This window comes from Otolemur garnettii, unplaced genomic scaffold (assembly GCF_000181295.1).
Source record: "Otolemur garnettii isolate 467f Iridium unplaced genomic scaffold, OtoGar3 scaffold00138, whole genome shotgun sequence".
NCBI lineage: Eukaryota > Metazoa > Chordata > Mammalia > Primates > Galagidae > Otolemur > Otolemur garnettii.
Window position 1 is genome coordinate 4,480,042 of NW_003852533.1, and position 12,782 is coordinate 4,492,823.

The 12,782-nt window shown below is 49.9% G+C and overlaps 1 protein-coding gene across 2 annotated transcripts in view; it reads right to left on the minus strand.

Annotated features, from left to right (window-relative positions):
• The window catches only part of GRIP1 (glutamate receptor interacting protein 1), a 270,568-nt gene that overhangs the window by 64,673 nt on the left and 193,113 nt on the right, over nt 1–12,782 (minus strand). For both annotated transcript variants that reach the window (XM_012810579.1, XM_012810580.1), the window contains 3 exons: nt 11,910–12,065; nt 1,737–1,923; nt 1,022–1,167 (listed from right to left, as the gene is read on the minus strand). In XM_012810579.1, coding sequence (XP_012666033.1) covers nt 1,022–1,167; nt 1,737–1,923; nt 11,910–12,065 — 489 coding nt within the window. The remainder of the gene's footprint in view (nt 1–1,021; nt 1,168–1,736; nt 1,924–11,909; nt 12,066–12,782) is intronic.

The window sequence follows — 12,782 nt, forward strand, 5'->3', positions numbered from 1 at the left end:
GGATCTTACAGACTGAACACTCAGCAGTGCTCAGGTAAGGTGGATCTTACAGACTGAACACTCAGCAGTGCTCAGAGACGTAAGGTGGATCTTACAGACTGAACACTCAGCAGTGCTCGGAGAGGTAAGGCGGATCTTACAGACTGAACACTCAGCAGTGCTCAGAGAGGTAAGGCGGATCTACAGACTGGCAGGTTACAGACCAGGAGCACCACCTGCCCCATGTGCTGCGCCTTCCAAGCAGGGCAGACCCACCTCCACACTCCACAGTGCTCCCAGCTCCTGGCCCCAGGCTGTCCTCTTCCTGCAGCCCCTCAGCGGTGCCTGTCTAAGATGTGGGTGTGTGGGGAGGGTGCACAGGTGTCATGCCCAGACCCCAGCCTCTCCTGGACTGGGCCTCACACTAGCCTGGGAGCCCCGCGTTAGAAGAGTGCCCCCAACTGTGACACCGAGTCAAATTCCTCCCGGCCATCTGCCTACAGGCCCCTCACACTGGCCTGTGCCGGCTACACACGTGTGGAGGGAGTTCAATTTCTCCCCTGACACAGGAGCCTTGAATGAAGTCCTTCTTGTCATTTCTAACAAGCATCTGGTGTAATTTCTCCTTAACACCCCAAAAGAAGCTTCTGTCTATTGGGGTCCTTTAAATGTACCTCACAAATTCTCATGCTCTGCAGAGCTGGGGAGGTCTTTGCTGTGGGAGGGTCCAGGGGCCTTTCCTGCCTCTGTGCCTCAGGGATGTGGCTTCTCTGGCACGAGCAGAGTCAGAAAGAATGAAGGCCCTGTGATTTTTCTTTTTATCACTGCTGTAGTGGCCACTACTTATTCAATTGGCCATGTTTATTTTCCATTGTTCTTGTGGTGACAGTTTAATAAAGAATACACAAACAGTGTTCAATTCAAAATGACACTCCCATCCCCTAAGAAAAAGCATGTTCAGTAAATTAAAAGAACAGTCCTCCCTCGGCCTCCTAACCCACATAATCCACACGCAGCCCGACTCAAGATCAGGAGACTGTACCTGCAACGTCGAACTCGATCTCCAGGGTGACCTTGCTGGTGATGGAGGAGTCTCTGAGCAGCTGGTTAGCCTCCTCGAAGGTGCTGTCCTCCGTGGGGACCCCATTGATGGCCACCACTCTGTCTCCGATCTGCAGCACGCCACACCTGTTTGGGAACCACACGTTAGCGGCCGGGGGCAGGGGCATCATCAGCGAGGTGAGCCCGCCAAGTCTTCCTGGTCTCATCTTTGCAAAACAGTGTTACCTTTGGTCTTTTATGGTCAATGCTGTGAGTATCACATGAGGCCAACGTCAGAGTCTTACACATATCCTACTGCATTTCACAGTTAAATCAGTAAGTAAGGGAATCGTGAGGAAGTGATTAATAATTCATAGCCATGATGCTGTCAGGATCTGATCTGAACCAATACACAGTGATGATGAATGTACATTCCCCAACGGGAGAGAAATTATTAAAGTTTGAACTTGGGATATGTTTTCTATGCATTTTCTCCTTTTTAATTAATACAGCCTCCAGTCTGCTGATGGACAAAATCTGCTAGATAAAGGCATCCCGACCCAGTATACTCCCTAAACCTGATCAAGAACATAAAATTTTATGGTCAGAAGAGAGTTCATTACATCCTGCCTTTCCTGCACTAAGCAACGTTCCATAATTTATTAGCCATTCAGAGTCAGCAGGTGCCAGAGACGGTGCTGGGGGTGACAGCTCACCTCTCCGCTGGGCTGTCAGCCTCGATGTAGGAGATCAGAGGTGGGGAGGAGAGCGTCTCGGTGGCAAACACACTGCCCTGCAGCTGGATCCCGAACCCCATGACGGGGTCTGCCGTCAGCACCACCTCTGTGGTTTCTGTGTGAACGACCTGCCCAGCCAGGCCCACGGTGCTGGAGGCCAAGGACACTGGAGGGATAGAGAGGAGAAGTGACATTAGCAGAGCAGCCAGGGACAGCAGCAGCTCCAAAACAGAGTGTCTGAACATAAGTTCATTGGCAACAGTGGGAGATTAGACTCTGGTCTTGTAGAAAGCAGTTCAGCCAGACTTGAACAAGACAAATTAATCTCCCATCAAATGCCACATTTTAGACATGACACCCATGCATCCTCCACATCCCCATGTCTCAGACCAGGTACCGTTGAGGGGCTGTAGGAAGAGGACAGCCTGGGGCCAGCTCTGTGGGCTCTGAGCAGCGACCAGGAACCTTGAGGTGGCTGTGCCACATCTGTGTGACCGCATCCTAGCTAAGGACAAGGGAGCTGGGCTAGTGGTTCTTCCATTCAGCTGATGGCGTCTGGGCTTTAGTAACCTACATGGTTTGACCTCCAGCTTTGGAGGAATGATTAATCTAATGTGGTCTGAGAGCTGAGGCCGTGGTTGTCCTTGGCCTCAGCCTAGCCTTGTGGTGGCACAATGGAGCCATTTAAACCCCGTGCCTTCCTCCTGCCCCCCGAGTTCAGTCTCTCCAGTCCCCGTTCTTTCCCACTGGGGCCCTAGCCCACCTTCTGTTTCATCCACTTCTCTGATACTCATAAATCCTCCGGGCAGACGTCTTTGTCTAATTTACATACTCAGGGCCTAGATTCCATTTTCTCTGTTCTGCCCCTAGGGCCAGGCCACCTTGCTCTCCATGTGCAGGGCTGACATGGACTGGCACTTCCTCCAGAAGAGCCTTCTGTCCCCCCTCTTGCTTCAACTGAGACCGGAGACCACGCACATCAAAAGCCCTCCAGCCAGAGTCGTTCTCTCTAACCCCCCACCCCCGGGGTGAGAAGAGTGGGCTCTGCCCCCCACCCCCCAGCCCTTTGGCTTAGATCACTCCATTCAGAACATCTGTGCTCATTTCTGTCTTGTCTTCAGATCACAGTCTACTTGCTCAAAATGTCCCTTTCCTTGCTTACTGCAGGCTTTGTCTCTTTGCCTCCTTTCCTGCTCCTCTGCCCCGTGGACCTCGTGGTGGTGACCCTCTGACAGGCTGCAGGGCTCCAACTGTCCCCCAGGTCCTGGAAACTACCCGCTTCTGCCCTGTGCCAGCAGCGTCCAGGGCTGGCCCCACCTTCTTCCCAAGGAGCGGAGCTCTGAGACCCAGCACCAAGTCCCCCTCAGCCTGCTGGTCACACCCCCTTGCCTCCACCTTCCTGGTCCCTCTTCGTGGGACTGGGTCCCATTCCTCTCCTGTGTCTCTGTGTTTCAGACAGTATTGTTGGCAGGTTTCCTCTTCATATGTGTTCCAAAGATGGGGCCCTGCAGGCAAGGTTGGATGGAGATCCCTGTGGGTATCTGGGGGAGAAGGTGCCGTCTCCTCCACTTGCATCCTGGGCCTGGCGACCACCTCAGGGAGGTGTGTGCTTTCAGTCTCAGAGAATCTTCTGTACCCAACAGGTTGTGTCCGCTGATCCGTCTGTTAGCCCCGTTGCTGCACTGAGCCGCTGATGGCCTGGAGTGGTGATTCAAAACCTTTCTTATCTCATAGCACACTTGAATCTATAGTTAAGCTCTGGCAGCACACTTTTAATTATGTTGATCAAAAAAAAGTAAAATTAGGCAGTGCCTGTGGCTCAGTGAGTAGGGCGCCTGCCCGATATATCGAGGGTGGCAGGTTCAAGCCCGGCTCTGGCCAAACTGTAACAAAAAAATAGCAGGGCGTTGTGGTGGGCACCTGTAGTCCCAGCTACTTGGGAGGCTGAAGCAAGAGAATCACCTAAGCCTAAGAGCTGGAGGTTGCTGTGAGCTGTGATGCCATTGCACTCTACAGAAGGTGACAAAATGAAACTCTGTCTCAAAAAAAAAAGCAAAAATATTATGCCTACTGTGCTTTGAATATCTTTCAAAAATAATTTAATGATCTTTAAAAAATTTCATGGCACAGCAATTGAAAATCCCTTTCCTAGAGAAAGGCCCGGGCAGCTCACACCTCCACTGGCCCTTTATTGTGTAATATTTTGGCACCTTATCTGGGTCCTCAAAGGATCTGTTTTCAAATGTTTCTATTCTAGTAAAGGATAAACTTCACTTTTCACCATATTTCTTATAAAACTGAAAAGATGCTCTGTTTGATAAGAGCTGCCGACATGAAATTCTTTCAACCTCAATGTTCCCTCTTCTCCCCTCCCTCTCCAGGAGGACGTGGCTGCCTCTCCCTTCAGTGTTTTTCATCCTGTTCAGTCCCCTCCACCCTCTCTGTGACTCTGGGCCACAAAAGCTGCGGCCCTGCTGCTTTTCCAAAGTTCCTTGCTCACTCCTGGGCTTTCTGACCTCGGTCTACAGATTTGTACAGATTCGGAAACTGTTTAAAATTTGGCTTCTGCCCCCTCCTTTCCTGAAACTGCCCTTGCAGAGGACACCCTGACATGGTCAGCTGCATCTCCAAGCCTGGGACACTCCCTTTCTTTCCAAAACCGTCCAGTAGGATTTAATGGTGCTTTGCTCAGTTTCCCACTGTCTCAGCCCTCCTGCCCCTCCATGCTCGGCTGTGCTGCCGCCTGAGTCTTTCTGTCCCTTCCTGCCCCGCCCGCCCCCAGCACGTCTGTCACACCCACTCTGTGTGCATCTTCTCAAACATCCTCCTTGGTTTCTGTTATGCCCCAGTGACGGATGTTCCTGCTTGATGGATGCCCTATCTACACAATGTCTCTTTGGCTCCTCAAACTCAGCATTTTCAAAGCCGAGTCAGCCGTCTTCCCTGCCCACCACTGTGTCCTCCAGGCTGAAGTCTGCACGGAGCCTGGGACCTGGAGCTCCCCACTGTCTCAGATACGGTGGATCACCAAAGTGATATTCAGGATGACTCTGAATATGTCTCACAAAATACACTTTCCCTTCTTAATTTCAAAGTCTTCTTTCAGGCTTCTTTTGTTTCACCTAACCAAATATATATGTTTTACCTATTTTGTTTTTTGTTTTTTTTTTTTTGAGACAGAGCCTCAAGCTGTCCCCCTGGGCCAAGTGCCGTGGCATTACAGCTCACCGCAACCTCCAACTCCTGGGCTCAAGCGAGTCTCCTGCCTCTGCCTCCCAAGTAGCTGGGACCACAGGCGCCCGCCACAACGCCCGGCTATTTTTTGGTTGCAGCCGTCATTGTTGTTTTGGCGGGCCCGGGCTGGGGATTCGAACCCGCCACCTTAGGTGCATGTGGCTGGCGCCTTAGCCCATTGACCTATAGGCGCTGAGCCTGTTTTACCTATTTTGGGACCCTCTCATGCCCACTGTTTTCTTCACATTGTTGCCAGATGAACTTTCCTGATGAGAATCCACCTTACAAGAGGAGCCTTGTGACTGTGGCAGACATCTCTGTGTAAACTTCTGTGACTGAGGCAGACATCTCTGTGCAGACCTCTAACTGTGACTGAGGCAGACGTCTCTGTGCAAACCTCTAAATGTCTGTGACTGAGGCAGATGTCTCCACGCAGACCTCTGTGACTGAGGCAGACATCTCTGTGCAGACCTCTAATTGTGACTGAGGCAGATGTCTCCACGCAGACCTCTGTGACTGAGGCAGACATCTCTGTGCAGACCTCTAACTGTGACTGAGGCAGACGTCTCTGTGCAGACCTCTGTGACTGAGGCAGACGTCTCTGTGCAGACCTCAACTTGTGTCCCTGCCTCTGATCTTACCTGTGCAGCCTTCAGTCACTGCCAGGGCACCTCCCTAACACACATGGTCACCCCTGGTGTAGAGTCTTCACACGGCCCATTTCTTATGGAGCACCTTTCAGCCTAGCAGAGCACACAGGGCTCCCGTCCTCCTGCCCTTGAGCAATGCACCTGCCCTGCTTGGCCTGAGTGTTCCATGTTCATATCCACAGAGCCCTGCTGTCCCTCTAGCCCTTACCCAGAGTTTTCAGTTTCCTTTCTCTGCTTTGCCCAGGTGAACTGAGACTCACTTTCCTTTACTCCCATGTTTCCAGCACATCATGCAAGCTCAGTGATAATCAGGCTTTTATCCGCCTGTGTCTCCACTTGACCCTGATGTCTTGAAAGGCTGGGGCTGGATCTTTTAATCTCTGAAATCCTGGTGCCGGGAACATAGAATAAATGCTGTAGAAATGGGGAAGGAATCAAGTGCGGTGACATCATCCATGTTTTCCCTTTTGGAATCCACTTCCCGTCACTGCTGCGGAATCACCCCAAGGAGCTGCTGTCACCGGGGGTTTGAGTCCGGCTGCCCGCCGTGTGCTGGCACCACGTCTGGGAGTCACCCTCTCTGTCCTGTTGCAGTGTACATGTGGAGGCTGCTCCTCAGGACCCGCTCCCCTGCCGTTACCATGGCAGATCACTGCAGCTGCCAGGGCAGGGGAGGGCGAGGTGAATCATCATCCAGGATGAGTGAGGGAGAAAACTACCTTTCCTAAAGCAGCCCCATACTCAGTGTGTCAGCTGGACGAAAGTCAGTGCAGATGGCGTGGGGGCGAGGGGTGGGGATGCGGGCGAGGGCAGCCTCGTCTGCAGGCGTCTGGCCCACGGACGGGTACATCTTACTCCAGATTGCATTTAATTCAGATGGAAGGTCCTTTGCTGCTGTCCAATGTGCTTTGCTCTGCAGACTGGCAGCATCTCCGCCAGCCAGTGAGGACCCGGAGTGTGTTTCTCTTCCCTTTATTACACGGGGCTGGCAGGAGCGTGAAGGTTCAGTGCCACCTGTCTGGCAGGCTCCTTCCACTCACCCTCCAGGTGAGGCTTTTTGGACTTTACTGGGAAGACTTTACTTTCCATAAATCTTTCTAAGCTTTCATATTAATATTTTTCCCATTTAAGACCTCAATTTGATATAGATTTTCAGGCTGCTTAGTTGGTGTTAAAAACTGTTTTTAAATCCTATGTCAGCTGTTTACTATCTTTAGTAAGAAAGAACCAACAGGTCAATTTAATAGTAACAGGAGGGATTAGGTTAGATGCAGTGAAGACCTTCTCAATGGTGAGACTCTGTGTTTTTTGGAACAAAGAAGATAGCTGGGGAATTTCACTCTCTGGAAGGTTTCGAATATAGAAATAAACACTAATTTATCATTAAATTTATAAGCTCTATCTGGAGGCAAGTCGAGGTGACAGAAATTATTAGGAGATTTAATTTAATATTTAAAATAAATTTATGTATTAGACATTGGTTTTATAATTACATAATTTTATAATTTATATTATAAAATAAGATGATGTTAAATAATTTTGGGTTTTATAATGAACTCTGAAAGTCCTCTGACACTGGAGTCCTTCCTTAGAAACAATAAAATTTCATTTGAGATTGTATGTATTGATTACTCACAATATAAAGTCTTAAATCATTACCAGATAAATTGCAGATTTAAAAACAAGTCAAAAGAAAAAACCATCAGTGTTACTTGGAAGAGAGAGATGGATTCAATTGGCTGCTTCATCACTGTGATCACCCAGCCAGAGAGAATGAAGGTGATTAATGAAGTACAACCCTGTCATTTAGAAGCCTGTGTGGTGAATTCTCCCTGTAGTGGGGGACACCTTGCACAGGGCTGCAAGCTAGGGCTCTGGCTGGAGGCTTGTCCAGGTCCATGGGGGTGAAGGTGATGGCCTGGGTCTTGCTGACAGGTGCGTGACTACTTCCAGGACTCCCATCTGCTCAGCCCTGTTCCAGGTCACACGCGGATGGTTTTGCTCACAATTCAGGTTTGTGGGTAATGACTGTGTTTGTTGGAGAAGAACGGGGGAGGCAAAGCTCTCTGGCTCAAAAAATTTAAAAATCTTCTAAATGTTTACTGAATTTAGAAGGCTGTGAGATTTTTCTATCACATATGAGAAGCATTTTAACAGTATGAAGAGTAGGGCCTGGGCGGTGACTCACACCTGTAATTCCAGCACTCTGGGAGACCAAGGGCGAGGTGGGTAGTGTGTGGATCCTTGAGCTCAGAAGAATTGGAGACCAGCCTGAGTAAGAGCGAGACCCTGTTTCCACTGAAAATAGAAAAACTGCCTGTAGTCCCAGCTACTCCAGAGGGTGATGCAGGAAGATCGCTTGACCCCCAGAGTTTGAGGCTGCTGTGAGCTATGACAGTACAGCACTCTACCCAGGGCACAGAGTGAGACGGTCTCAAACAAACACAAACACAAAGTTTAGAGAGTAAAGGGCCTTAAAGACTCACTAATGTACTGATTTTATTATTGATGCTGTACTTTGAGGCTTCCACCTCCCTAAAGCTCTCCACCCCAGCCAGGGAACCCGCGCAGGCGTCAGGGACAGGGAGGCGGGTGGCTGCTCCCGCCTCCGCCTCCGCCTCCCGGGAGGGCAGTGTCAGGTGCGCCCTCTGGTTGCTGTGAGGTCGCTCCTGAAAGCTCACCATTAGCTGCTCTTATCTTTAATTCTTTTTTCCTAGGCTGGTAGGAGGAGCCAGAAAAGTTACTACGGTTTTTCATTTTCTTCCTTTCAGCATCACTCTCCCTGGTAGGAAGTGATGGTGACAGAAGCAGCAAAGTGCTCTGGAAATGGGCTGTGACTTCGGCCCTGGAGGACGCGCGGTCCCGCACCCGGTGGGCACGCGGCAGGGAGCCGATGGTGGGAGCCACAGGCCGGGCACTGTGGCGGACGGGCCCTGCAGGGAGCCCGGACCCGGCAGAGGAAGTGGCCAGCGGGGAGGCCAGTGAGGTCAGGGGTGAGGGGCAGATAAGGCTCCTCTGCGACCTGCTGCCGCCTCCCGGGGCTTTGTGACGCCCCCTCAGCCTGAGCTGGGCGCTCCTTATCCCCTGAGATGAGAACGGGTTAGGGCTTTGACACCTGTCTCAGACGTCCTGCGTTTCCCTTCAGTCGAAGGTTTCAATATTCATCCGAGAAGATTTCTTTCTTTTTTTTTTAAGAAAAAGTCTCACTTTGTCACCTTGGGTTGAGTGCTATCACGTAAATAGCTCACAGCAACCTCAAACTCTTGGGTTTAAGAGATTCTCTTGCCTCAGGCGCCGGCCACATGGCTGGGGGTTTTAGAAACTGGGTCTTGCTCTGGCTGGGGCTGGTCTGCAGCCCCTGAGCTCAGGCAATCCACCTGCCTCGGCTTCCCAGAGTGCTGGGATTACAGTGAGCCACCATGCCCTGCCTGAAGATTTCATTATTTTCTGGGCATTCTTTTGCAATACAAAGGTCCTCCTGAAATTCTTTAATATCATCTTATTTTATAATATAAATTGTAACATTACATAATTATAAAAGCAATGTCTAATATATAAATCAATTTTAAATATTAAATCTCCTAATAATTTCTATCACCTCGTCCTTCCTTTGTACTGAAAATGCGTGAGAATTTTCTGTTTCTAAAGGCTTGGCCTCAGCTCATCACTAAGATGGCAAAGAGACTTTTTATTGTATTTGTGACTTTGCCATGATCTACCATCCATACAAATGGCCCAGTTGCTATAGAAACATGCGCATTAGAGGGGGCAGAGTGGTGGCACAGAATAAAGACATAAATAAAGTGGTGGGAATAAGCCACAGCGCGGTGGAAGTGGCAATAAACTTTTACTATCAGTTATTTGGCAAGACCTTTACGTCTAATGTGGTCACGTGAAGCTTAAACAACAAATAAAGGAAAGAAATTCTCAATTTAAAAAACATTTAGCATTCCACAATATTTTTCCAGGTCATTTAGAAGTGGGAATAAAAGTTCATGGCCTTTTGGACTTTATTGTTTAATTAAGGTACAAAATGTCTGATCTCAGACACTTCATCCACATTCTGGTAGGTAGCTTGTGAGTGGGGTGTCTGTGTCTGCTAATGCCCACAGCAGACAGAAACAACTAGAAATGTCCCGACTTGGGTTTCTGTTCATATTCCTACCTCGTTGGGGGATAATGTGCTGATTTCAGAGACAATGAATGAGTTGTTTGTGTGTGGCCTCAGCCTTGCTTCCTACTGCAAAATTTAAGCTGTGTAAATATCAGCCTGAGATAACCAGACATGTCATCACTGGTTCCTGTTCAGTAATGGCCCCAATCGCAGCTGGTCTTACCCAAACTAACTCTGAGGTCTGAAGCAGAGGTACAGATGTTCTCGAGTTCAGCTGCTGCCTGCTGAGGGCTGCTAGCCTGTTTCTGTTGGTTTTATTATTTGGGGGGTTGTTTTGAGACAGTGTCCTTCCCTGCCTCCAGGCCGTAGTGTGGGCAGTGAGTGGGGCCATTAATGATGAGCCTTGGACACACAGCCAGTGCACATAATTCCCGCTGTAAATGCTCTCTGCCACCTGCAAGCGTCTTATGGACGATGGAGGCCTGAGTACTCATGTCAAGTGCAACCACTGAAAAGGCCTAAATGTGAGATATTTCCACACTTGACAATTCACACTCAAGCATGTTACAGGTAATACAAACTATTCAAAATAGCTAAGAATTAGAGCTTACTAGTCAGCAGGTATTGTTCTAACACACATGCAAACACGCAGTCTCACTTAATCTTTGGTCACCCAGGAAGGAAGCACTATAATTGTTGCTATTTTTAGCCAAGGCACAGAGCTTAGGAACCTGCTCAGGGTCCAGAAGCTTGAGAGAGACAGTACAGTACCGGGAGGGCCCAAGGACCCAGAGCCTGGGCTCTGACCAGTTCACTCTGTTGCCTGCAACTAGCTTCTTCCAAGAGTAAATAATTCACTTTAGTTTCAGCAAAAAGGAAATGGGGCTCTAGAAGCTTTGTCCTCATTCTGACCAGACTCAATCTCCTTCCTTTGCCTAGTTTCACGTTTACTGTCATTTCTGTGAACCAAAGACAATGAATGTCTTTTTGTGGTGAAGGTATATTCGAGTCAAAATCCACGCACACACCACAGCGGTGTCCTGTCTTTTGCAATAGACATCTCCATCAGGAAATCCTCAGGTTCCGGCAACACCAAGACACTACTTCCCCGAGTAGGTGACAGTTGGTCTCCAGTCTTGGGATGGGGGGAGCCCTGGGAGGAAGACAGACCCTCCTGGGGGGACATCTCTCTGTCAAAGCTGGAGAGTCAGGGGGACCAGCCACCGGGCGTTCAGCTTCGGTTTGGCATTTCCTGTTTTATTCCCATGGCAGGCACAGGAAGAGATCCCATCTTCTTTAAGTTTATTTATAGGAATAACAGCCACTAAAAGGGAGGGAGGACAAAAAACACTCACAGCTCTCCAGACTGCAACTGGAAAGGGAATGTTCTCTTCCTCCAAAAGTTGTGTGATTGCTATGAGCACGTGTGACCTCCCACTACCTGGGAGGCAAATTTAGGAGCGATTTGTATTTCTTTCTTTTTAAAGCATCCAATCATACGTTCTCTCTTATACATACAGCCCACTGCCCAAGGCAAGTAGCCAGCTGCCTGCCTCTCTACTTAGCTTAGTTATGTGGGTTTGGCTGTCCCAATCACATTTTTGAGAATCACTGCTGAAATTCCTAGATGTTAAGCTGCTGCCGTGAAGGCGAGCATCAGGGTTGGAGAAATCAACAAGAAATGTGTGTCAGATCCACGAGTATCAGCAGGGCGCGTCCCTGGGAAAGTGCTGGAATCTTGGAGAATGAGGTAAAATATATTCATAGTTTAGTATGAAAAATTTATAATAATATCAAGTGAATGCATGAGGCATAGTTTTCACAAAATTGCTTTAAAGTGAATAATAAACTAAGAACAGAGGTTTCATGTCCAAAACCACTCAGAATATAAAAAAGGAATCTTAAAGGAAAAAAACCCACATCTTGGGTTGTATTGTGACATTAAAGAAGCAAGAAAAAATATCTCAAATAAAGAGTTGTAGGTGGAAGCAGTGTGAAGCTGTACTCTGGTGGGACCATTAATTCCCACGTAGATAAAGGGCATCAGGCCAGCAGGTCAGCGCCCCCACCCATCAGGCAGGTCTCAGTATTTCCGAGACCCCTAGGCCCGTGCATTCCCTCTGGGCCACATGCACTGGCTGCCACCTCACTTACATGAGCTCTTAAAGTCTTTCTTCTTCACTCTCCTCCGCATCATGGTTCCACGTGGGCTGGTGGAGTAGAGGCTCCGTGGCAGGGTCCCCATGTTCAGGGAGCTCAGGCTGTATGCGCTCATGGAGGTCGGGGAGAAGGATGAGGATACCAGAGCTGCTGCAAGAGAGCAGATGGGCACAGGCATTCAGGTGGGCATGAGGATGCTGGCTACTGGTCAGCAGCAGCACCCCAGAGAGACACATGGTGCAGAGGACAGATCCTAGCACCTGGCCAGACTGAGCCCAGAGACACACACAGCACACAGGACAGCTCCCAGCACCCGGCCAGACTGAGCCCAGAGACACACGAGGTGCACAGGACAGCTCCCAGCACCCGGCCAGACTGAGCCCAGAGACACACGGGGTGCACAGGACAGCTCCCAGCACCCGGCCAGACTGAGGCCAGAGACACACACGGTGCACAGGACAGCTCCCAGCACTCGGCCAGACTGAGCCCAGAGACATACACGGTGCACAGGACAGCTCCCAGCACCTGGCCAGACTGAGCCCAGAGACACACGGGGTGCACAGGACAGCTCCCAACACCCAGCCAGACTGAGGCCAGAGACACACGGGGTGCACAGGACAGCTCCCAACACCCGGCCAGACTGAGCCCAGAGACATACACGGTACACAGGACAGCTCCCAACACCTGGCCAGACTGAGCCCAGAGACATACACGGTACACAGGACAGCTCCCAACACCTGGCCAGACTGAGCCCAGAGACATACACAGTGCACAGGACAGCTCCCAACACCCGGCCAGACTGAGGCCAGAGACACACACAGTGCACAGGACAGCTCCCAGCACCCGGCCAGACTGAGCCCAGAGACA